The 26,875-nt window shown below is 36.4% G+C and overlaps 1 protein-coding gene across 1 annotated transcript in view; it reads left to right on the top strand.

The window, feature by feature from the left end:
• The window catches only part of LOC5667717 (homeotic protein proboscipedia), a 35,827-nt gene extending 9,871 nt beyond the window's left edge, over positions 1–25,956 (top strand). Inside the window, exons 3-7 of the mRNA XM_061644986.1 lie at positions 22,375–22,532; positions 23,019–23,112; positions 23,181–23,285; positions 23,370–23,530; positions 23,616–25,956. Coding sequence (XP_061500970.1) covers positions 22,375–22,532; positions 23,019–23,112; positions 23,181–23,285; positions 23,370–23,530; positions 23,616–24,947 — 1,850 coding nt within the window. The 3' untranslated portion in view covers positions 24,948–25,956. The remainder of the gene's footprint in view (positions 1–22,374; positions 22,533–23,018; positions 23,113–23,180; positions 23,286–23,369; positions 23,531–23,615) is intronic.
• Positions 25,957–26,875: the final 919 nt, after the last annotated feature.

Genomic DNA, 26,875 nt, shown 5'->3' with positions numbered 1-26,875 from the left:
AACATCGTATACCTATGTACGGTGTACCCGAAACGAAATAGAACCGAAATCTTTTGAATGATTTTGATTAACGATCTAACATGATTCTTGCTCTGTTGTTGCTTTCTTCGCACTTGCTTCTTAACAGTACGCTAAACGAAGATGAGCATGAAAGCAAAAATGTATCACTCACTTCGCCACCCTGCTTTAGGGCACCGTACATTGAGCTCTACAGAGAATTTGATGATACTGATGAATTGCAGAACAATTTCTCTTGTAAAGAACCGTAGACACCTAAATTACTCGCAACCCATGGACTCTAGCACTTGTTGGAGAAGTTCATCCTATTGCAAAAGGAATGAACGCGTTGGCAAGAAAAACGGCCTTGGTTAAAGCATTAGTTGTGGGTTGCTTTGATTGTAACCGCTGGAACCGTAGCATGTTCCACAAGAACAAAATGTTTTACGAACCTACAACTAACAGCTCAACATCATCGCCGCCAAACCGGGTCGCAAACTAAATCGACTCCAAGTGCGGCAGCACAGCATAGGCGTGAAAATTAAAATTTACATCGGTTGATTATAGCCTCTATTAGAGCTAGCTTAAGTCATAAAACCGCGCATGATTGCCATAACAAAAATTAGACACCCAATAAAGGGAACAGAGCATAATCAATTATACACAAGAGCTCCGTTTCTTCAACGCTTATGACTATAGCAGTACCTTTAATAAAAAATATTCACTTACAATCCTAAATTCCGTCGCCATATGTTGATGAGCAGATGGTTTCTTTGGGCTTAAAACACCCTTTCAAATACACTTGAGGGCTTACAGAGTGAATGTTATTTTTGAATTTAGTTTTAGAATGTTCACAACTCACTCATAGTCACATAATAATGTAGCTCGTTTTAAGTATTTTTAACTATGCAGTTTTTTAAATTGTAATTAAAACTAATTAAAACTATTGTTTTCAATGAATTGAGACTACTTTTTCAAATTTTATTTGTGTTTATGGTTCATTAGTTGATTGGTCATGATTGAATTTTTCATAATTAATTAACGAATTAATAACTCTAGAGGAATAAAAAGAAAGATTCTGCAAACTAACAGACTCTTAGCCAAGTATTTTTATACTATTCACATTTGCAGATATAATAAAAGTATGACCCTTTTCAACTATTCTCATTACTTGCTAAAATGAGATAAAAACGCCACACAGCAAACATACTGTCTTCGGGTAAAAATAACTCATTTGTAGTCTTAGTATTTTGGCTGGATTATATATGCTTTATTACTGTTTTTAATTAAAATTTTCAAATTTCTAATGCTTTTCAATTCTTTTTTTGTACTGAAAACATTCTTAGGTGCTACTAATAACGTGACTTATCCTGTGTTAGGAACCGTTCAGGACTTATCCTGTGTTAGGAACCGTTCAGGACCTACATGAGTTAAACTCGTAAGCTTTTAATATAGCTTTACATGAAATGATATTTTAAAACCACAGTCCTCAACTGAAAATAATGTAATTTTTTGCAAAAAAAAATATCACAAAACGCCAGTACATTAACTTCTTACACTTTCGATCATATCTGCATTAGTAAGCTAAAATGTGCGTAGGCCACAAATTCTCATTGTCTGTATGCTTTCGGTTTAGTTTTCGCTAATTTTTATTTTGTTTGAACCATTACCGTGATAATCATCAATCCTAAGAAGTCCCACAACAAAAATGTTGGCTAACATTAATATCACTGTTTAATGAACTAAACTGCATACCACATATAACATATTTCATCACAACCATTCCCTGCTATCTCAGCACAAAGATTTTGTTAAGTGGGTGTCCACGTTGTAACAGCTTTTCCTCCCTCTATGGTGAATGAAGAGAATCCCCTCTATCTTAAAATGTCTGCACAGTGGGTACGGGAGTGAAGCCTCTGCTGGGATGCTATAAGAGCCTAAACCTACAGAATCATTCAAGGTCTTTTTACCTAAATTTATCCCATGCTTGCCTCCTTCTGGGCCTTTCTACAAGGGCCGCTCAACTGACAAAACAAATCATTACTTTGTTTAAAAATTCACGTCATTTCAAAACTAAACTAAACATTTAAAAAAACAGCAGACAAAAAATACTGTTGTAAAGCATACATGTGTTAAAGTTGGTCTAGAATATTTTTGTGTGTATTTTGATTATCGATATCCACTATAATAACACACTCCGCATGTCATCTTGGATGTTTGATCTCCTGTGGTTTATTTGATTGCCAACGTTGTTCACGGTCTAGACCAGGGGTCTCCAAACTATGGCCCACGGGCCGCATGCGGCTCAATTGCCTAATATACGGCCCACGATGATTTTTTAAAGACTAAAACAAAAAGTTTATTATTTTGATTATTTTAATCAAAATGTCAATGTTTACGTTTAAAATAGAACTTCAATAATATAAATCTGTACAATTTTGATACATCCAGTTGGTATTTTTTTCATTAGAAGATTATATAAACTTTCGTCCATTAGCTAAAGGTACGTCAAAATTGCCTCCAACAACGAAATTTGTTAAGCAATACGGCCCGCGAAGTGAAAAGTTTGGAGACCCCTCGTCTGTATTAAAATCTAGACTGGCGCGAACGGCAGATATTTTTTTTTAATTTTCATTGCAGTACCTTTTTTATTATGACAAATGATGGCATAACGTTAAATGTATACACAATTTTTTATAGGGTTCAATATAATATTGAATATTGAATGTAAATCAATAAAATTCTGCTCAAAAATATTCGGTTCGCGAAGGAAATTCGAGAAACAAAAAAACTTACTATCTAATGAGATTGCTTCCTGTAGGAGAATGTAGTTTCGATGGTATTTTTAAATTGCTTTCAAGATCTATTCATACCAATAATTGCGATACTGGTTTTTAAACCTACCTCAAAAATAATATTATTGCACTCTTATAAAAACTCAAAATTCAATTGATGCACACTTTATATCCAATTATTGTACACTTTCCAATACATTTAAATAGACTAACAAGATCCCAGAAATGGATATTTTACTATTGAATAGTGTTTAGCATAATACAAAACGCTGTTACATTACACGTTTGGCCTAGTTTCAAGCTAGAATCCCGCAAAATATGTTTGATGGCACGATGAAAAAAGGAGGTATTAGGCTGGACAATAATTAGGATCGAAACACTCTCTTTCTTCCCATTATTAAACAGTGGATTACACAGTGACAGCATGAAAGATTTTCATGAAAGTGAAAAGTATGAAAGATTTTCATTTATGTTTAAAAAATCGAACAAGTGCTCTTTAAAAAAATAAAACAGTATAACATGCGGCAGAAATGTTCAATACGTAAAATATGCTGGCATTCATAAATGTTTTATAAATATTTGGGTAAACAACAATTTATATGAAGTGTGCAGTAATTAGGCTATGAGCGACAATTGGCAAATAACCCTACACGTAATATCATTCTGAAAATACTGAAACCCCTTAGACAGATGTTCTCCCATGTGCAGGGATTACAAAAATAAGTTTTAATTGAAATGCTCTGCTAGATATTCTGTAGCCATGAGAAACGATTATTTAAACAAGAGATTTCCTATTCCTGTACCAAGGACTGACTATCTGACTGCATGGAACGAAATAAGTCTCGAAAGCATGTATAGACCCGCATGTCCGCGTAGAATTGAAGAACAAGAGTTTTTAAGCTAAAATTGTTCCATCGAATCAAAGTTAACCTTTTCCAAGATAGTTCGATCTCTAAAGACCATATAAACTTTTTTATTAAAGTACTACAATCAGAATCCAATAGTTGAAAGCTTTTTAATTGGCATGCTTTTTAGTTGAACGTTCGATAGTTGGCTGACAGTTCAGTTAAAAATCATGCATTTTTATGGAAAACCTGGTTTTTGAAAAATTTACAAAAATCTCATAACTTGCCGAGAAAAATTTCAGATTTGTTTGTATTCAAAAACGTGCCAACTAAAAAGCACGTATTCAATAGTTGGCAGGGAATCGAAGTTCAATCAGTGAGTTCGGACTGTAATTTTATCAGATTTTTTTTTACATAAGTTTACGAGAGTATATTTTCTTCAACTATTTCTTCAAGTTTTTATAGGCTTATTCAAGTTATAAGGTATTTTGAATATTAAGCCCACCTCATTTTACCACTGTGTTCTGTGAAATGTAATAGTACTTATTTTGCATATTAAAGATATTAAAAGCAGTCTTGTAATTGATTTCGCAATCGTTTAAATTTATTCATCTCATTCATGGTGGTATAACATCCAGAAAACCGCATATTTACGGTAGCTCACTAACATTTTCCTAGCTCTGCAGATAGCCAGAAATGACACCAACACCATTCGTAGCGTCCTTCAAGCTATAACTAGACACGAAAAAAATATCCTCCCGATGATGCTCACCCTACCAAACAGATTGTAAAAAACAACAGCAACAGAAATTAAACGTCTTTTAAAAATAGGAGAAAATCTTTTCCGAGTCACTTTTTCTACTTCTGTGAATTTTGCTTCTCCGCCTTCAGGCCATAGCAGCAAAAAGGATGGGTTCTTTTTACTAGGCGATAACCCACGAAAAGCATACTTTTTGTTTTAGATTTATATGCATTTACTGCCCTTTAAACATTACTTCTCACTCCTCAACATTCTTATAATGTTCCAATTCAACAGCATTTGTGTTTTTTTTTGTTTACGCAAAAAACATCTTGCACAGATAGCGATTTAAACTGAAATCCCACTCTATTTCTAATTACCACTTCCCTGAGCATTGCTTTGCTTTATGGTTTTTACTTTAAATTATATTTATCTTTATTCCTGTACTTTTTTGTACTTAAAAAAATCTTGTCGTTTGTCGATACAAAAAATGTCTTGTTTTGACATTCAGTAAAATCGTCCAATCGTACGCTGGTAAATTCTTCTTGCTGGCACCTTTTTTCTCGTTCCACCTATACTTCTAAACATGATAAATTGCTTGTGTTTGACCTCCAGGAATCAATGTCTTTGCTGTTATCGCGAGAAAACGCATGGAAATTGCTATACATGAAGGTTCAATGCTTTTATGATATTTGATCCCTTGATGACAAATCTCGGTGACCAAATGTTTTTTGCACTGTACATTCATTCATTCTGATCCTACTCTTCAAACAAAGCACTCTAGCGTCTATAACCAAGCTCTTGTTAGCAGTATACCATGTTCCTCATAATTTCCTATATGCACAGGTGCTGGAAAATCCTCTATGTCGAACCGACGGCGCCCTATCCTATCTGCAAGCAAAAACTTCCACACCGATTTTCAAGCACAGTCCCAAATTGTGTAGCTGAAGCATGCACGTTTACGCATATCACAGTGCTGAACTCACATACAAAACACAGTGAGAACAAGAGAAGGACCAATTGTTTACAATTGACATGTGGTGATCAATCAATCATTTTCAAAAAACGATTTCCAACTACCGTTTCGTAGCATGCAGTACCACTCTGTCACCTATGGTTGTGTCATTGCCATCACCAGGCGTTGTGTATCGACGTATGTAACTAGACGACGCAAACTGACGTGTCTCCAAGTGACAGTGAGGCTGTTTACCAAAAGTACTCCTTGCGTATAAGCAAGAATCTCCTACCAGAGAAAATTTTACCCTAGAAACACATGCATACATTTTCAGTGGGGCGAAAAAATATTGACAACATATTAGCAAGAAAAATAACTGAACGCGAAAAATATAGAATTACAATTTCATACCGTACCCTGATGTCCCTAAATTATCTATTTTATTCAAGCTTTTCCAAATTTTTCACCGAACTCCTGGTGCTCATTCATGTTAAATTAATCATGTTTTTATTAATTTCTTTTTTGATAGATCGAAACTGTAAATAAATGTTTTATTCTAAAACATATTACATATTATTACAATGGAGCTACCAATATTTTTCTATTTTCTTATTTGTATTTCAAGCACTTTCGTAAGATTCTAATGTGTTAATTCATGTCCTTAGTATCTCATTTGTACATAAATAACTTAATGGTATATAATAAAAATACAGCTCACATGAAATCCACGAATAAGAGATGGCAGACAGTTTGGAAAAAAACATGACTCCGAATCTGATACTCTAGAAAAGCCTCACTCATGCTGAGTTTAGGGATGGATTGCGCTTTACTGGCCCAACTTTTCACCATGTCCAGTTTTTACCATGAATCATCTACTACGATTTGTGTTTGCATCCGTCTGTTTGTTCTACCGAGCCTTGAGAGAACGTTATCGTTGGATCGTGTTCGACCATATTATGACGGTAGATGCGATGATAAAGCAAAAACTTTTAGTAGCTAAAATGTATTTCTCATCGTCCAGAGAGTGTAGCGTTACTACAATATTACTACAACCGCGCGCAGTAACACCTACGTCTCTACATCCAAATAAAGACTATAAATACTTGCTATTCTCCTGAGCAATTGTGGACTTAACAAAATATTTCATCTCATCATCGTACCGACCATTTCCACAATTATCACACAAAATCATCGATTTTTGTTACTTGTTTACTTTGGTATTATTTGGCTTCAACTATCTATATTTCAGTTTGATTTTTTTGTTTTGATACAAAATGAACATGACCAAAATATTTATTTGCTTCAGTATGACGGAGAACTCTTAATCTGACCAATAATAAAGACAAGTAAAGGTTGTGAGGTTACTGATTGTTGTTTTCTCGGCGTTTTAAATCCATTTTTAAATGTTTCAACGGAATAGCTTTTATACGACTGTGAGGCTATACGACCGGAAAAGTTCGGGAGAAATTAATATGTTTCGGATTGAATCGAGCTCTTATAAAACATGACTTATTAAAAAAAATGAATTTAGGGTCGTACTGTAACTATACAGATACTTCAAAAAATATGTTTTTGTACTGACGAATAAATTTTAAAATCTTTCAAAAATACATATAGCATATTTTACGAAAGTTTCAAAGAAACACTTTTTTAACGATTTTCAAAATGCGCCCCCCATAGCAGGATAGTCAATCCTACGTATGACGACCCGGTATATTTGAGGCTTGAACCCATAACGGGCATGTTGTTAAGTCGCACGCGTTGACGACTGTACCATGAGACCGGCTAGACTGGCTTGTTTGAAAATATAAGTATATAAAAGATGTTAAAAATTAATTTTAAATTGCCATTAGTCTTCATTAATTAAATGAATATTCGTTCAACACTGATCCGATTCAACAAGCGCGACACATAAATCTCAACCACATTTTTTGCAGAATCGAAGTATTTTCTACTGTTACATACCTAGTTGAGGAATGTAATCCTATCGTGATAGTTTTTTTTCTCCCATCAATACACTTTTTAAAAATTATCATTTATAATAATATAGATCATTATCAAATAAAACTAGTCATTTATATTTTTAAACGATTTTTAATGCATTAGCTCAGCTATGTCAAACTCATTCCATCAGAGGGCCACAAGTACAGATTTTTAGTGATTCGCCGCAAAGTTGAGAATAAAAAATATACCTCAATATTTATATAAAATATTGTAAAATCATTATTGTTAAACAAATTGACTTTTTGTACTCCTCGCTTCAAATATGGAATCGTTTCTTATTTAAAAATTTGCGATGTTAGTTTTTTATTGTGCTCTTTTTTTAAATGTTTAATATACTTTTAAAGTCACATGCAATCTCTTTTATCCTTATTATTGAAATAGGATATTTTTCATTTGTCGCGTTCTCACACGGCAGTTCTGTTAGAAAATATCGCTCAACCCCACTTTTTCACTGAGGTAGGGGAAATCTAGCTGCCTGTTGCGAGTTTTTTTATAAGCAATCCGGGCTATCCATCGCTGGATATATAACACAAATATTTGCCTGCAATTTTTTGACAGCTCAAGAGAAAAATTGTAATAAATCGTGTTTAAACATTAGTTTTTGCTAATTTTCAAGTCCCAAATAATCTGGTGGTATATTCATTTCTTATAACAAAAACCCGTTGTTTATGAATAATTTTGTTAAATTACGATAGTTTTATTCGATGAAGGTTCGTGGTGTGTGATCCCATAAAGGTCGGCAAATCTATTTTTTTGACACTTGAAAGGAGATGATTCGCGAAGTGAGGTATGGACTGTGTGAGCTAACCTATTAATTAGCTATGTATTGCAGGACCTCGGCATTTCGTTTATTTTAATCCTTAATCTAAATCCTTTTATCTTAAGCATAGAACGTAGAACGTAGAACGTGAGATGCAAATAAATTCAACTTGGCTACACACGCTTTCGATAAGTCGTACATATTGGATATTAACAGATTTTTATGGTGGGATGATTATGAAAAAAACAGAAGTGGCTCCAATCGAATATCAACGATGTAACATACTAAGGTCGGAGCCGTGCAGATCCGTTCGGAGCAATTCGGAGCCGACTGAAGCCTTTACTCGGCAGTAGGCCTTAGTAGGCAGGAGGAATTAAGGTCGGTAGGACTGATCGGAACCATTTCTTACTGCAGACTAGCCGCTCCGTGCGACAACCGATGACTCCAACGGTTACGAATGACTCTAGACGGCTCTATAGGCTTCAGACGGCAACGAGCGAAACTGTTGATTTGACAATCCATCACTAATTGTTGCAAAGTTTCCAAGTGTGCGTATCTTGTTATTTTCATTCCTATTTCGTTTCTAGACAGTTGACGCAACGTTTTCCATTAAGTTCGGGTTTTCCATAAAGAATGTGCAATCGAGTCTGCACAAAATTATGCGAATATTCAGAATTTAATCGAAATTTAAAACGAATGAGTTTGCATTCGATTCGATGTTTCTTAAGGGTCTCAGTTGTTCTGTACGTACGTGTAGAATAAGTTTGTTAGATATTATGGGAACAATAATGTTAATTTAGCAAAATATAGCGACGCAATTATTGTTCTTCTCTGAAAAATTTAATACACCTAGACTAATAGTAATAACAGATTTTTGGTTTGCAGTGCTTTCAGCACTTCTCAAAATATTCTCGCGGGCCGCATTCATTATCGAGTTTGACATACCTGCATTAGCTAGTAAAATAATTATTTGAGATGTCTTTACCATTATGGTACGGCCCTAAATTTGCATTTTCATAATAAGCCGTGTAAAATTGTTTTAAAATTTGAAGAAAAATAAAAAAGAATTAGTATTCTGCATAATTCATATACTCACTGTTCTATGTATCTCCACTGGAATTTTCGCAAATAGCGAAAACTCTTAACTGTCAAATTGATACAACCCGGATGATTATGATTGATCTACTGACAATTTCATTGAATTTTTTAAAAATATTTTATAGAAGCATAAAATATGAGATTGCAAGATTTAGCGTCGTAATTTGCTAGGCAGCTTAATTTTTCTGTAAATATTGTGATTTTGTTGTGTGTGTAAGTGTAAATATTGGAAGATTTTTGCCGTTTGGCAACATAATCTAGATTAACCTAACGAAAAATAAATGATAAGCTACTATCTACATCAAAAAGAGTCCTGCAAAAAAGAAACTCTGATATAGAATATAGAAGCGATATTATACTCTGATAGCACTCTGATAGAAGCGAGGAATTCGGGGGCAGAATACTGCCTTGTAGTAGCCAGGTGGAACACATTGCACCTCATACATATGAGGCTTAAGGACAATCTGAAAGGTTCCCTGATGAAAATAGTTCTTGGTCATCAGGTATAATTGAACTTGGTACTGAAGGAGTTTGTGAACGAGCTCATCATGCCACACGTTGTCGAACACCTTTTCTACATCTAACATCACAATTGCAGTGGATATTTAGATCCGTTCGTTCTCTAATATAGCGTTTTTTGGTAAATTATTTGGTGAGTTGTTAATGACTATTTGAGATTTGAAATTTGAGACTCTTTGACAATAGCACGCAGTCTCCATAAGATCATAATTTTAAACATGTTACCTGAAGAGTTCAGCAGACTGATCGGATGATATCTGGATGGTTGTGTGGGATCCTCACCGAGCTTGAGAATCGGGATCACTTTACCGCATTTCGAGGATTGCGGGAAGGATTGCTGAGACAGATATTTAAAATGCCATCAAATATAATTACTATTCATTTATTTTACCAGAATACTACACATTGCGAGGGACTACACATTGTGTAGTTCCGCCAACCCGTTAAACAGTGCAAGGTTTGTGACTAGTATAATCTGCGTGAAATCTTAAAGGCCGGGCTACATTGATCGTACTCCTGAGTGTAATTTCGATATTCACTAGCGCATCTGGCGGCGGCTGGTGGAAGCTTTTTTTGGTCATCAAGGGTATGGTCGTGCCGGAATTCAAATTTAAGTTGTTTTTTCACCGTTTTTTGATGCGAAAACGGCTGAAATACTTGCACAACATATTCACCTATCAATTACAAAGCTTTTCCAGTCCAGTTAAGGTAAAAAACATGGAAAAATAACCTATTTTCTGGAGCGGTTCCAAATTGTTTGGCAAAATGCTTCGGTCAGCCGCCGCCAGGTGCGCTAGTGAAAATCGAAATTACACTTGCGAGTACGATCAATGTAGCCCGGCCTTAAGGTATTTGAAATAATCTTCATTTTTTATTAATATTTTTTTGCGGTGTTTTTCGTCAAAACGATCACTATTTCTAATTTTGAGGATTTTTGTAAAATGAAATCCCGTCAAACATTGCGAGGGTTGCAAGTGGTATCATCTGCTCGAAATCTTAAGTATTTTAAATAATATTATTTTTTATTCATAAATTCATTTCTTTCGGTGTTTTTAGTCGAAAAGACCGCTATTTCATAGTTTGTGGATTTTTTCATAATAAAATGTCAAAACTCAGGTGTTTTGTATGCTAAAAATCGCACTGTTTAACCTGGTCTCGAAGTGCTTTAATTATAACTGCTAAAACTAGGGGCGAAAAAATTGCCTAGGCTCGCAAGCTCTTTAATGGAAGGGCTCTGGGACTGTGAACTTGTATGGCGTGCGAACCCTCGCAATCGCTGTCAATTGTATGGATACCAGGGGTTTTTTTTTTTTTAAATAGAGGTATTTGTTATCGAAAAGCTCAAGTTTTTCTTTTTGTTTCTTAAAGAACAAAATGGTATTTTACCTTCAATTCCATACAAAACTGTAAATGAGGCCCTTTCCGTTTTAAGTTGGTAGGCTAAAATTTCAGCTTGTCAGCTGTTTGCATTGCATAGCAGTTTTCGAGCAGCTATCTAAGTGAGTAAAGTATAAAGGTGTGTTTATCCCAAGGTGTATGAATTTAGAAGGCAGATATTTATCGCCTCTGTTTCGGAATAAAAAATTTTAAGAGTGTTTTGAGTATACGTCAAGCCTCCAGAAAGCTTGTTTAAACAAAAGTTTTCATCCATCCTCTCAAAAAGTGATATTCAAATTTGGTTACAAAAAACATGCTATAAGACCTGCACTACATACACTTTGATTCTGCATTCCATCACCAGATCTCTTTAATGCACCTTGGGATAAATATAAACACCACATTGTTTTGAATTTTCGAGCAGGTACGCGAATTCAATTCTAGCTTTGAGGCTAGAATAATCTAGACTGAAAATTGTATACTAGTTTTATGAGTGGTTTTATATAGAGTGTTTACATGGTTTCAGCTTCCAACTGTCAAACTCCATACAAGAAACTGAATAGAATCGTGAAGGTCTCCAATGTCTGAATCGACTGACACATCCTGTACAGTCAGTCCAAAAAGTATTCGTCTAGCTGGATATTTTGAAGAAAAAGGCAAATAATGGCCGCAATACATACGGGGCGATAAAAGTAATGATGAGGTTTGATAAAGGAACCGGTAATACACACGTTTTGCTAAAAACAAGCATTTTAATATTGCAATAGCAACAAAAATACATAAAAAACTAAAAAAAAGTCGTTTGACGGGCGCGCAAAAAGTATTCGTCCATCTAGCTTTTTAATTATTTACGCTGGACAAACACTATGTAGGCGTGAATTAAATGTATTGTTATCAATCTGCTGGTGACTTCTTTCTAAATTAATGCATTTCTGTTGTTTCAATTGCACTTCAGGCGGTCAGACAGGCACTAAAGGCGGGGGAGTTAAATGATTGGAGCATGATAGCGAAAATCATATCTTTAACTTATGTGTAACCTATCCTACCCATTTTTGAAGGTTACAAAATGTGTGGGAGGCCTCATTCCTTGATTTGATCAGAGTTTGGCAATTTTTCTGACACTAATTGTGTGACAAACTGCCATGTGAGCAGCCATCCTTGACGGTTAATCTAACGAAAGAAGCGGATTAATGTCCAAAAAATCAAATATTACCAAGGAATCCGTGAATTTTATGATGGCCAATAAGATAAGGAAAAGAGACGGGTTACATTTGGTTGATGGGTCATGCTGGATTTCATCGTAGCTGGTCATGTAATAGCTTGAATGAGTGAGTTGTTACAAACTTGTTTTGTTTGAATAATACCAAACACAGAAAGTGGCTAAATCTGTTAAGATGCATCAAATAATTCAAGAATTTATTTCAAATTAGGCTCTACTAACATATTATAACATGTTTAAATCGCCAAGGTCATACGGCCACCGTCTATTGTAGCGAAGCCAGTCTACTAAAATACAGCATCAAAATTTCGTGTAACGGTGGCTCCATGGTGTCATGATACTAGGGCTCAGTAAGGAAAGGTGAACCAGAAAAATGATTCAAATTTATGGGAAAAGACGTATTCTTGCAGTTTTTAACTACTTTGAGTCCCAGTTCTGAGAAATTTTACTTAAGAACTACCACATGTTTCAAGATCAATCGAGCTGGAGAACATACAGAGCATAGTCATTTGCCCAAAACACTAAACCAGCTGAAACCAAACTAATGAAAATGATTTAGTAGACTCTAAATATGATATAAGTTGCCAATTTGTCAATGGAACTTGCCCACGTAACCAGGAAATGCAATCTTTCTACCAGAGAATAATTGGAACAAGTCTTGTAGGATGAGTGGGTCAAAATATGCCCTTTTTGAGGTTCAAATGAGTTATGGCGTTGGTCAAGTTGTCAATAATAGTCATAAATGCAATAAGACATTTTTCAGGAAATTTTTTTATTCCATCACCTTTGTTGTCTAACGCATATTACGCCAAAAACCTGATAGACGAATACTTTTTGCGCGACATTCAGACGCCTTTTTTAGTGTTTTAAATATTTTAGTGCAATAACACACTATTTTAATGCTTATGTTTAGCAGTACTTGTGTATAGATAGTCCCTTTATCACACCTCATTACTTTTAACACTCCATGCCTATTGCGACCATAATTCGCCTTTTTCTGCAAAATATTCAGCTAGACGAATACTTTTTGGACTGACTGTAGGTGGTTTCGGACCATTTTTATTATTTATTTTTTTAAGACATCACACAGGGTATTTGGTTCCCAAATATTCAATTTCTGTAAAAAGTAATATTTCGATAATTAAACAAAATCACTCTATCAACAGAAATTCCAAACGCAATCTCAGGTACCTTTTGGCATATTGTTTTGGAAAGGGTTCAGATTGAGAACCAGGTGAACTGTGATCAGATGTCAGCACAAACGCGTGTTACTTTTGATAGGTTGTTCCTGTTCATAATCAATATCAGCCCAAAAATTTGAATGATCAAAATAACACCAATATCAACATAACATTTTCTGTAATGGATGTAATGGAACTGTAATGAATAAATACACCTAGTTGGTCATTGTCAGTAGTTGCCATTTTTATCCGATTCATTATATTCTATTTTTGTAAAAATGTTTTGCAATTTGTCATTATTTTCTATTGTCCTATTCTTGTAAAATTTAATATCATATAAAAACTAAATTGCGGCCGGTGCTACTATTTTAATTAAAATTTTGGCCCGTGTGACCGCTGTTGCCCTTCTTGAATGTAAAACGTGCATTTGAGACAACTAGTTGAAATGTCCTGAATACAGGGCTCGCAACAGAAATCCGAATATACTAGCTCAAGTATGCACAGAAAACTGTATACATTACCAGGTATGATCCAGTATCCTTAACCGGGTAGAAAGCCAAAACGGACATATATTCTATCCTGTTCGTTTCCTCGTATTTCTCAAAATATTTCACTTTTGGCTCTGTTGCGGTTTTATTCTAAATTTTTATATGCAGTTCATTTGCGGTTTGGGTCCACAGTAAACACATGTTGATCGGCACGCTTCCTCTTTTTCATTCTTATATTCAAGCTTATCTAAATCCACAATCTTTACATTATCACGTCAATCCACATGCTGCCACTAAATACTAATTCATAATTTCTATTGTCTTTATCAGTTTGAAAATCACTGCTTTTCTAGCACGCATTACAAGGTTTTCGTTTTCGTCCGTTGGTTACATGGATGAATCGCTATGGCATGACTACGTGACTGAGAGTGCAAGAATACCAACAGGACCAAAGATACAAAAATAATCCAAGTTATCCAAACATAACAACAACTCACGAACCAAAATCGTCTCACTATAGAGTGAAAAAGTAACGCTCTATAGTGAGACGATCGAAAATGATAACCTTTTTGTAAAACTACAGTCAGAATTCGCTTTTTAGTTGGCATGCTATTAAGTTGAACCAAAGTTGTACCAGGTGGTCTCAAAGACTGCTTTTTATGACAAAATTTGAACGTCACTTTTGAATGGGTGAAAACTTTTCCCCAAACAAGCTTTCTAGCGACTTGCCGAATACACAAACAATGGGGGCCTTCACGATTCTAGTTAGTTTTTTGTATGGAGTTTGACAGTTGGAGGCTGAAATCATGTAAACAATCCATACAAAACCACTCATAAAAATAGTATGCAATTTTCAGTCTAGATTATTCTGGCAGAACGGGTGAAAACTTTTTCTCAAACAAGCTTTCTGGAGGCTTGATGAATACTCAAAACACTCTTAAAATCTTCATTCAGAATCAGAAGCGATAAAAATCAGCCTTCTAAATTCATACACCTTGGGATAAGCCTACCTGTATATTATACTCAATTAGATAGCTGCTTAACATCAGCGGACCTACCAATAAATAATCCGAATCTACGTAGGCGTGATGTACAGATAGGTGAACGCACTTTTGAAGTCGTCCCAGAATTCACCTATCTGGGGTCAAAGGTCAGCAACGACAATAGCATGGAAGCTGAGTTGCGCGCAATGATGCTGGCTGCCTACCGGTCATTCTACAGCCTGAAAAAGCAGTTCACCTCAAATAACCTGTCGCGACGGACGAAGCTGGGACTATATAGTACCTATATAGTACCAGTACTCACATACGGTTCTGAGACATGGACACTGTCCAAATCTGACGAAGCCCTCTTAGCCGCGTTCGAGAGGAAGATGCTCAGAAGGATACTTGGCCCCGTATGTGTGGAAGGACAATGGAGGAGCCGATATAATGACGAGCTATACGAGATGTACGGCGACCTCACTGTCGTACAGCGTATTAAGCTCGCCAGGCTCCGGTGGGCTGGCCATGTTGTACGCATGGAAACGGACGACCCAGCCCGTAAAGTCTTTTTAGGCCGTCCACAAGGACAGAGGAGGCGTGGTAGGCCCAAATTGAGGTGGCAAGATGACGTGGAGGCGTCCGCCATTAAGGCCGGGATAACGGACTGGCAGACGAAGGCGCGAGACCGTGAGCGGTTTCGGACACTCCTGAGGCAGGCCAAGACCGCAAAGCGGTTGTAGCGCCTGATAAGTAAGTAAGTAAGATAGCTGCTCGAAAACTACCATACAATGCAAACAGCTGACAGGCTGAAATGTTAGCCTTCGAACTTAAAACGGAAAGGGCCCCAATCTTGGAATCTTCGTTATTTGCACTGAAATCTGCGTTCCTATGGAAATTCATTTCACCCATTCTGCCAAATGAGCTTTTTTTGTTTCCGAAATTAGTTGTCAATTTGTATGGGATGAGACCACCTGGTCTTCATACACTTTGATGGAAACCCTGGGTTTTGAAAAATTCACAAATATCTCATGCCCTGCTGAGAAAAAAATCAGAATTGCCAGACGTGTAAAGGCATATGAAAAACCAAACCTTTTTATGTTTGATTTTCGTAAACAGAATTTACTCATATTGTTTAAGTGTTCCTGTTTATTAATTCCAAGTCCTCTACAATAGGTTACACAGTGCCTGGTCCGGTTATGTATCTATTTAGTATTTTAGTACCAAATATTTGTACAGTTTTATTCATATCATGAGATAACCTGTTATCTTGAACTCAGATTCTATCAAAAACGTATCCTTATTTCCATTTTCCTGACCATTTTGTTGGCCAGGTATGATCGTTTCTGTGGTTCGTAATTCCGGTTACACTTTTTGGTTTATTTCCAGTTCTTGTTACTGGTACAAGGTTTTATGAAACATATCTACTTTCATGTACCCCCATACTCTCCCTTTAAAATCTGAAACATTTTGCTTTCTTTATTCCGTTTAAATTGCCTACTCTGGCAGATGCATGTTCCACCTTTAGTGACTAACTCGATGACCAGAAATACCGATTTATCTCTATTCCGATATGCCAACCGATTCACAGGTTTTCTCATAATACTGACCAAAAAGTCATCAAATCATTTCCCTAATGATTTAATGCAGTAAACTTCATATGAAATATGGAAATCACTAGTGACCAGAACCAGAAGCTCAACACTGACAACCAAGGCCCATGTCTGTACTTCATGAGATGCGATGAAATTGGACTTACTGGTAATACACATTGAAATTACTACCGAAAACTACTGATAAATTTTTCTATTATGTTTCAATCCTTAATAAAAAAAATTGGAACATAACCGGATTTATAATAAGGATAGTTTTTGTGCTCTTCATAGATCATTACTGTCACTCTAACAATTAGACAAAAAACCTAATATTTTCATTGCACTGCTAAAAAAACCGAGTAAATATTCAAAAATACAAAGAGACGAATAAATGAGATATAGAGTGACAAACAAAATACAGATTACGCAAGAACGTACCTGCGAAGTAAAAAAAGAAGGCAATAGACAAGAAGAGCGCGGAAGAAAATGTGCAAGTGAAATCACGCGTGCAAGAATATGTTTAATCAATCAAAGTAGTTTGGTTATAAGATTTGCTCTACTGTTTCATAATTTGCTGCAACAGTCGATGCTTTTCAAGCGAATCGGTGCAAGAAGTCCTGCAAGTAACACACCGTTAGTCGTTATTAGAATTTTTATACAGGAGAAGAAGATAAAACATTTGATTTAAGATTTGACCCGGTTAATAGGCTATACGTATCTAATAACTTTACGATGCGCGCAACGGAGTTTTCAAGACAATGCAGCCTCTTAAATCCAAGAGATACATCAAGACAAACTAGTTCCAGGATCTTTTACAAAACTCCAGCTGATACTGAATCTGATTCCAGGTGTTAGAGATGGTTTTAAACCTACACAGGCGCTGGAACTGTTTCTGACACCCAAAGGCGGATTTTCCTATAAGTGGACTGAGCGGCCGCGAGGGGCTCCAGCCTAATAGGGGGCTCTACCTAAACCTTGAAATTTTCGCTTTTAAGGTGATTAGTTTTGCACATACGAACAGAAAATTATATCTAATTCAAAGTAAGTTACATTCTTACAAGTAAGTGTGTGGAATTTGTTGATAACGTCTATAGTAATCAAAAGGTGTATCAAACTTTGAAGATAAGTTTGAAAGACCTGGACAAACTGGGCATACTTTCAATTTATTTTATAAGAACTACGTCAATGGTCTCGATGGCAAGTACAAGTTTACAAATGCACAAGTACAGAATAATCATTGTGGGATACTTGGAATTCCGGCTTTTCTTTTTGTATCTACAGGAAATCATACAAACTATGAGCAGTGGCTTACACCTCTCACATGATGGACAACAAATTAATTGTTTTTGACAGTTTATCTTTTCTTTGTTTGATTCATCTCCATATAAACGACTCTTTGCTTAGAAAGATGAATGAATGCATGCAAGTCTTTTAAGGAAAATTTTCTTACACCAAACAATGAATAATGTATGATTATAGTTTTGTTTTTTTTTTATTTCATAGTTTTGAAAAATCATTACAGACAACACGGATGATCGACAACCTAAATATATTCAAATTATGTAAATCGCTTTGGGCCCGGGATGGATAAATCCGTCTCTGGTGACACCATATCGGCCTTGCAACTCATTCTGGTTCTATCTCGGTTTTGGAATTGATTCTAGCACCATACCGACGCTGAAACTTATCTTATACTAGTCCTAAAACCCATTTTAGTACTTTAACTGAACTCATACCAGTGCTGGAACAGATTCCGAGCATATTCTGTTTCTGACATTGATTCCGTTTGCGTATCGCGTGATTCAGTACCTGTGTAGCGCTACGATTCGTATTCGCAATATGTATAATTGCGACTAAAGGGTAAAAAAGAAACAAACCGCAGCTGATGAAATTGGCCATAGTTAGAATCCCTTCTTGAGGGAATTAATGATTTTAACATTCGACCCCTTAAAAATGGATACCTTTTGATAGATCCTTTCTCTTTAACAAAACAACAAAAATTACCAATTTTTGATGCGTTTTATTTTTTTATTAAATTTACGTTACAAAATTAAACGAAGTGAGCCAGTAAGCTAAGAAATTAAGAAGGAAAAGAAAAAAATAAAAAATAAGTAAAAACTTGTTTTTGAAATATACTAAAAATAAAAAAAACCAAATGTTGCTTTCAAAACGTACGGTTTATTTCGTAACACCTTTCTTTAAAACACTACAGTAGAAATGGGTAATGAAATACACCTCACGGTTTGAATTTTTAGTCGTTCTCTGAGATCTGAACTGGCTACTCTCAGGATTCTTTTCGATCCGTTATGAACCGACTACACTCAGCGTTCTCTACAATCTTTGCTAAACCGGTAGCTCAAAGAAACCGTGCCACATTTGACGTTTTTTCAATCGAAGTTGACAATTTAAATCATGTCGACAGTGTACAAAAAGCAGGTTGACGTATTTACAAGGCGTAGACCATTGTGTTTTACAAATCGGCCATTGTATTAAACATGTTAACAGATGTTTATTGGACTGTGAAACCCAGTGAAAGCATTAGCATTGCATCCTCATATCTTCACGATGAACCAAAGTTTGCGGAACAGATTGACAGGTATCATAAACACATAACGGGTTACGATGACGACGCGGAATACAAGGCACTAGTTGTCACTCTTTATTACGCGCACTCAACGTTTACACTCAGTAACACTCACGGCGAAGTTAAACTTCGCCGAGCCGCTACTCGTCTTTCCATTGCTGGTACAGCTCGGTCAAGATCAGACACATTGTGGTTGTCGCAGCTTCCCATGAACTGGTTAAACGGCAGCATCATCTGTATCAGACTAGAACAACAGACCTATAACCCGCATCTCTCGTTAAAATGCAGGCGTGCTTCAGCAAATCGAAGACAGTGGAACATGACGTGGTCTCGTCTCCATCCTTGCATACTGGACACTGAGGAAAATAGCAACGTAGAAACCTATGCAAAAAGCTTCTAAAATAACCACATCCAGAGAGAATCGCGGTGACAAAGAAGTTCCCATCACCATGTTTTTTTCCTAGCCATGCTTCAACATCTGGGATCAGCAATTAGGTCCACCTCCTGTTTAACGAGCTACTTCACTCTTTTGAAGTTTTTGAACTTTTTGAAGGAAGTTCAGCCGCTGCCGCAATCGCATCCCAACTAGTGCTGTCCTAAGGCATTCTTCTCTTCAATTGTGATGAGCGTACAGTATCGAGCTACGCATCGCTTTTGTCGAAATGTCACCTCATCTTTCTCCAGTACCGCCAGTACCGCTTCTTCCGGAAGCAAAACTGACGTTCAGGCCGGCCGTGGGGTCCATCCGTGTATTTTTTCAGATGGTCCAAAATCACTATCTATTGTACTTTGGCCAAAGTATCTAAGACTTCCAAAAGCCTCAAGACTGACGGGTGGCCCGGAGGCTTACGTAGCTTAGGTATCAGGACTAACTTCTGGCTTTTCTACATAGACGTAAACTGGCCGGTGGTAACGATGTTCATAAAGATTTTTATAACGCCTCGGGTTACATAGCGCCATCATAGGCTCCTTTACCATTATTGGGGCCCTTTCCGTTTTTAGTTTGTAGCAAGGACTGTGTAGGAGCTAGTAATGCGCGTTGCGTTCCGAACCTGCCAGGTGCGATCCGTTCCAGCCTGCAAGCATCCGGACCGCGATCCTTACTTTTAACCCAAGCAGGTTCAAACTGAACCTGTTGCTCCCACCGTTCTTTGCGATCCGACCTGAACCGGCTGTTATCAACGATCTTATCGATCCGATCTGAACCGGTTGCTCTCAGCGTTCTTTGTGATCCGTGCTGGGCCGGTTGCTCTCAGTGCTTATTGCGATCCGGCCTAGAACGCACGACATTCTACTCTCTTTGTATTGATGAGCCGGGTTGCTGTAAACAAATCATCCAGGCTCAATTTAAACCTGTTTCTCTCAGCGCTCTTTTCGATCCGGTTCGATCCGGGTTTCCGACCGGACACTATACCGGTAGTCCACCGTACAGTATAATGTCAATCCTACGAAAACAACTTAACAGTCTTTTTTTATATAATCCGATGTTATTCGGTGCTATCTGCTTCTATTAAGAAATATCAATTCAATCAGTGTAGTGTAATTTAATCCATACCATTTTTAAAAAAGCAGCTTGAACTTTGATTTGCATCAATATTTAATATGCGTTGCAACAAATTTCTGATTTACTTCTTTATATAGAAGTATGAAAAGGGAAAAATGATCAATTTTGTTAAAAACAAAAACAAAAACAACAAAATGCCTTAACCTTTTATTAAAAAAGGAACTGTATAGCGGGTTACTTAAGTTAAGCGTTTTTCTTTTAGTAGAAGAATAGTTTTACACATTCAATATACAAGTATTCAGCTTTATTTTAATTGAAACTGTGTGATTACTGCACAAAAATAAACACAAAAATATATTACATAATATTGAATGAATACTTTCAAGTTATCCATATACAAAGTGAGCAACTGAAATAAGCGTAGCCATGGCAGGTCATCTTTGACCTGCGTTCCGCGTTCGTTCTTTTTCTCCAGATTGACAGGTTCATTCCGTTCCTCAATTTTTGGAACTATTCTCATCACTAGTAGGAACGATGTAAAGTATTAGCCAAATTAGTTACCTTTAGATACCTTTTGACAGTCCCCAGAAAGCCCTGGAAAACTCATCAAACCCTCAAACATATAGATTTACTAAAGGCATACTTTTTCTGTAAAATTTATGAAAGAATTAATAAATTTCTTGCATTTACCAGCCCAATTCATCATTGAAATCATAATTAGAATTTGAATCGAAAAGGGCTTTCAGATGTCCACCTGCTGTAACAAACTTTTGGCTACTTGTCAAATCGTTCTACATTGCTTGACCTCTTTCCTACACATTCCTTGATACCGTGTATATCATTTAAAAAAAGGTCGATAATGTATTAATTTTACTCCAAAAGCCGAAATAGATATTCAAGATCGGGTTTAAGAGGCGTACCACCAGTAGTTGGGTGTTCTTCTCCCATAGCGGCATAACAGGTTTTGGTTAAAGCTCTCACGATTTGAAGAGCGCTCATGAATAGATCTACTTTAATGAGACATCGGATATGGGCAATTCAGCTTTACTGACCACCAATAAACATCAATAGCTGCAACATTTTTTTTTTTTTCATTTCCCTTACGGGCACGTATTGCCCCAGGGTAATCAAACTACAATAAAATTTCAATTACCGTTGAATCATAAATTATCGCTTTCCATCGTTTGACAATAGCAGCTTCCGTAACCCCAACATAGCCATCACAAGTATACCCGCGTCTGTATACCCTTTTCGGCTCCTATGTTGTGACGTCTATTGTGCGTGAAAATAGGTAATAGATAAATGTACTTTCCTTTAACGATCGCTTTCCTATCTGTTTCAAAGTTTGTTTTTCACGAGTTAATTCATCAACTACAGCTGGCATGTACACATATAACAGTCTCTACGGCGAATAAATTAATGTCATATACATAGCCACGCTTATATTCTTCTTCTTTTTGGCTCAACAACCGTTGTCGGTCAAGGCCTGCCAGTACCACTTGTGGGGTTGGCTTTCAGTGACTTTTGGATTATCCCCCACAGCAGGATAGTCAGTCCTACGTATGGCGGCACGGTCTATTTGGGGCTTGAACCCATGACGGGCATGTTGTTAAGTCGTACAAGTTGACGGCTTTACCATGAGACCGGCTTGCCACGCCACGCTTATATTACGTCTTTGCAAATAATTTAAAAAATATTTCAATGCATTCCTTTTGTATGTGCCTTTCATTTCAGCTGAGTTTGTTGCAGAAAATGGCTTGCCACGACGATTACGCACAGCGTACACCAACACGCAACTACTTGAGCTCGAGAAAGAGTTTCACTTCAACAAATATCTTTGTCGGCCACGGAGAATTGAAATAGCAGCTAGTCTTGATTTAACAGAAAGACAGGTAAAAACTGTACCTAGGTCATTGAATCATTATTATTTCAATAAGCATAAGGTAAACCCTTTCTTGTCCAAGTGAAATATTCTCTGCTACATGCTGCTCTGCTCATGTAAAAAAAAACAAATCGGGTTACGGGTTGCTAAACTTATATTGATTTTTTTAATGACAGATTATCAAAATACATATATGTAAAATGTGGTAAATTTATTTATAAAATTCATTTTATTTATTTTATATATTTATATATTTAAAAATATAAAAATACATGTGATTTTTTTACTTTGCTTGTACAATACTAGTGTATTGACATATTTTGTTTTAGAATTCCTGTGGTTTTGAAAGCGTTAACGAACTATTTAGTCATTTCCTTTCACAATTTCTATACGTATAATTAAACTAGTAACAACTATTGTGATCTGTGGGGTTATTCGTACCGATTAATTCATTTGGATCATTATGTTTTTATTTTGTGTTTTTTTCTCAACAAAGGTCAAAGTGTGGTTTCAAAATCGGCGAATGAAGCACAAACGACAAACACTTTCCAAAACTGATGATGACGAATCTGGAAAGGACGATCTCAAGGGTGAGCATGAAGTACAGATTATCGTGGCTGGTATCATGCACACAAGCAACTCATTGGTATTGTTTCAGATTCCAACTCAAAAAAATCTTGTCAAGGATGTGAGCTGCCCTCGGACGACATACCAGATTCGACCTCCAGTTCACGGGGCATGAACAATAATACTCCCAACACTGGTAAGTCGTCACCTGGTAAATTGAACAACAAGTCACATAAATTGATGAGAATCTATCTTTAACATCCAATTGAAACTCTACCAGTTATGACACCGAATTCCACCATCGATATAAGCACTCCGACTGGTGGTGGTGGAAGCACGAGTGGCGGAACCAACGCAGTCAGTGCTGATTCAAGTGTAGCCTCCACGGATAGCATCGATGAGGAGGATGATGTACACGCCAAAGTTAAGAAAAAATCTGACGTAAGTATTTGTAAATGGAGAAAATTCAATACCGATGAACAATACACGATGAATCTCCTTTTTTTCGTTTCACTTCACCGGACAGGCGATAAAGAAAGAATCGGTTAGCTCAACTAAAGTTAGTAATAGCAATTCTTTCAAAAGCTACGATAACTCTGGCTACCCAAAAGATAATGGGCTGATATCTGGTCCCCCATCAGCAGCAATACCTATTCCGCACAGTCCAGTTTCTTCTTCAGCCATTTCTCCGACCAACAATATAAATAGCAACAATAACAACAGTAACAACAACAATAATCTTCAGTTATACTATAATCATCCCAATCATTCGTACGGAGTCATAAAACATAAATGTCCACCTGGACCAGTCATTGGCCATGAAATTGAAGGATCGCCTGCAACTACGGGACCTTCTGCTGGAGGAATTTATTTCAATAATAAGCAACAGGAATATTTTAGTAAAACGGAATGTGGGTTGCACTATCAACCATCATATCAGCATTATCAGAAAACAGTCGTGCCCCCTGGAGCAATTTATACCAATACCCAACACATACTCAATGATAGCTACCAGGGTGCACAGAAAATAGATTACAATCCCGCTCAGAGTTTAAAGGGTTTTAGCACTAAGCCCTTAGTACAAGATAATTCCCAAAAGTTGCACCACCAACAACAAATGCAAAATGATCCAACGTTCCAGTCACAGAATCAACCTTTTTATAACAGCTGCGATACAGGCCATAACGGCGCCGGCCAATATGTTCCAAGTGGACAGCATTACTATTCGAATGATTATGATCCACAGCACGAGTTTGGTGGTGGGACAGGCTACTATGAACATACCAAGATGAGTTTAGTTGGACAAAATCACTACTACGACAGCATGGGTTCCTTTCAACATAATACTGTAGCTTCTAACAATAACATGGAGTATCAAGGCAATGCACCGTACGCTGGTATTGATGCTGCACTACCAGGTGGAATAGGCAATGAATCCTGTGAATCCTATGCCTTCCATCAATCGTCCCACCTAGCTAGTGCATATTATGAACAACAACATCAACATCAACAGCACCAATCGCAGCAAAATCACCACCACCAGCACGCTTTTCAACATCACAGCATTCAGCAATTACAAGTTTTCCCTCATCAACAGCAAACGCATTCAAACCCTACCGGAGTATCTGGTGTGAATAACGCTACTGTAGCCAAGACAACAACCCATATCGAAAACCATCACGATATTACCACAGGCGAGCATTGCTCGTTCAACGGCTGTCCACCAGGTAGCAGCACTAGTACAACTCAATCAAAAGCAGCCGCTATGGTTAGCATGGACAATTCCAATTCGTCTGATTTCAATTTTCTCAGCAATCTAGCGAATGATTTCGCTCCAGAATATTATCAACTCAGCTAATTGTTAATTTAATTGTTTTCAATAGTCTCCTGATTTTAGTTCTTTTATGCTAGAAAATACACTTGATTTGCCGAGTCATATTCACAGTTCTTCTTTTTCCACGTACAGCAACCCGTCAATTATGCTTGGTGCTTTACCGGGGGTTCCAGGTGTTGCTCAAATACGACTGATACATCAATTTGCTGCTTTGATTGTTCTCGATATTTGTTATTGTACTTATTAAGTTTATCTATTTTATTCACAAATAGGAAAGGCTGTGACACAGTACACCTATGATTTTGATAAGTTAGGAATACAATTTTTGTATCGTAATGTCGTAAAAATAATAATGTCTTTGGTAGTTCTTGTCGATGCTGATTTGTAATTCATTTAACGACGAGGAAATTAATTTTTATTTTATTTTAAACGGTTGAGTCATTCGCTAAATGAAGTTAACATAATCTAAAACACAATAAACACGGCAATAAAAGGTCTTATGTGTTACATACCACATTATTATAAATAATATTTTACCCACTTTAGTAAGTAAACCTATTTTAAAGACCCAGTTAATCTGCCCTGGTTAATCCAGCTGATGTTGGCTAAAAGTTTATCCAGATAGTACGGCGATCTGTTGTACAGTATTTTTTGTGTCATCCTTTATATGAATAAATATTTAGCTTTTTATTCTAAAACCTTCGTGTACACATGTATTGTAAAATCTATGTGGCTAGAAGCCATTCTTGATCACGCGGATTTTGATATTATACCTATGGAAAAAAGTGATGCTGTTATAAGACCATACATACACAGTTTAGACCAAGTAATACCTTAAGAAATAATAAAAATATGAATCCTTCATTACAACGATAGGGGGAAAAAGTAAAATATATTAATCGTTACAATGCAAATATATGCCTGTATATTCATAAAAGTTCTATGTACAAATTCTAGCCGGCAGCTATAGGTAATTCTTAAAATCGTACATGCAAAGCAAAATGTTAAATAAATTAACATTGACTATTTATTACTTTATGTTGTTATTCTACTATCATTCAAATTTAACATTAAACATTGAAATTGTCATCGTATTTGCTTACTATTTGCCTGTATCTTTATCGTGCACTTTCAAGCAACGATATTCATATGTACAAACAGCTACCTTACACATACTTCCTTATATTTCTCTGTCTGGTATGATCCAGTTTCCAGAAAGACTATTTTTATAAACAAACCTTGATAAACAAAATAGTTCACTACCAAGGTTGGTATCAGTGCTTCATCGGATGAAATTTTATCGTGCAGTCAAAAATATATATGTGGTATGACAGATTACGTCGAACGTGCGATTTCTTTCGTCGAACAACCTCCAATTTATGTATTACGTTGGGTTCCCTATCATCCATCGCATCAATCGCAATATCAATCGAAATAGCACTTGACTAATGTTTATTATTCAGAGAATAAAATGAGTTCTGGGTCAAATGACACATCATTGTAAAGCTATAGTCAACCTCTTTCCGTTTTTGTGTAAATAAAAGTGTAAAAATGTGTATACCAGTGCTAAAAACATAGGCAAACCTGTTAAACCTGGGAAAACGTATTCGGTGTCAACATATTTATCGTGAGCGACAAAATATGCAGCACACATTGCAAAATGATTTGAAACCCCCTGTTTATTAGACACACTCAGTGCAATTTAATAACACAATCGCCGATAACACAATTGCATAACTGTCAAATTCAGGATGGGTTTTTCTTAACGAGTAGCTCCCAATTATGTTGTTGTACACAAAAATGCCTGTTATCGGAGTCAAACGAACACATGTCAAACAATATCACTCTAGACCAGTGGATCCTAAACTTTTTCACCAAGCTCCCACTTATTATGCATAATTTATGCTATGACCCATTCAGTAGCTGATTTGGGGTATCAGCTCTAAGCATTC

This window comes from Anopheles gambiae, chromosome 2, assembly GCF_943734735.2.
Source record: "Anopheles gambiae chromosome 2, idAnoGambNW_F1_1, whole genome shotgun sequence".
NCBI classification, from domain to species: domain Eukaryota; kingdom Metazoa; phylum Arthropoda; class Insecta; order Diptera; family Culicidae; genus Anopheles; species Anopheles gambiae.
The sequence above is the reverse complement of the archived record's forward strand: the minus strand, read 5'-3'. Positions and strand labels throughout refer to the sequence as shown.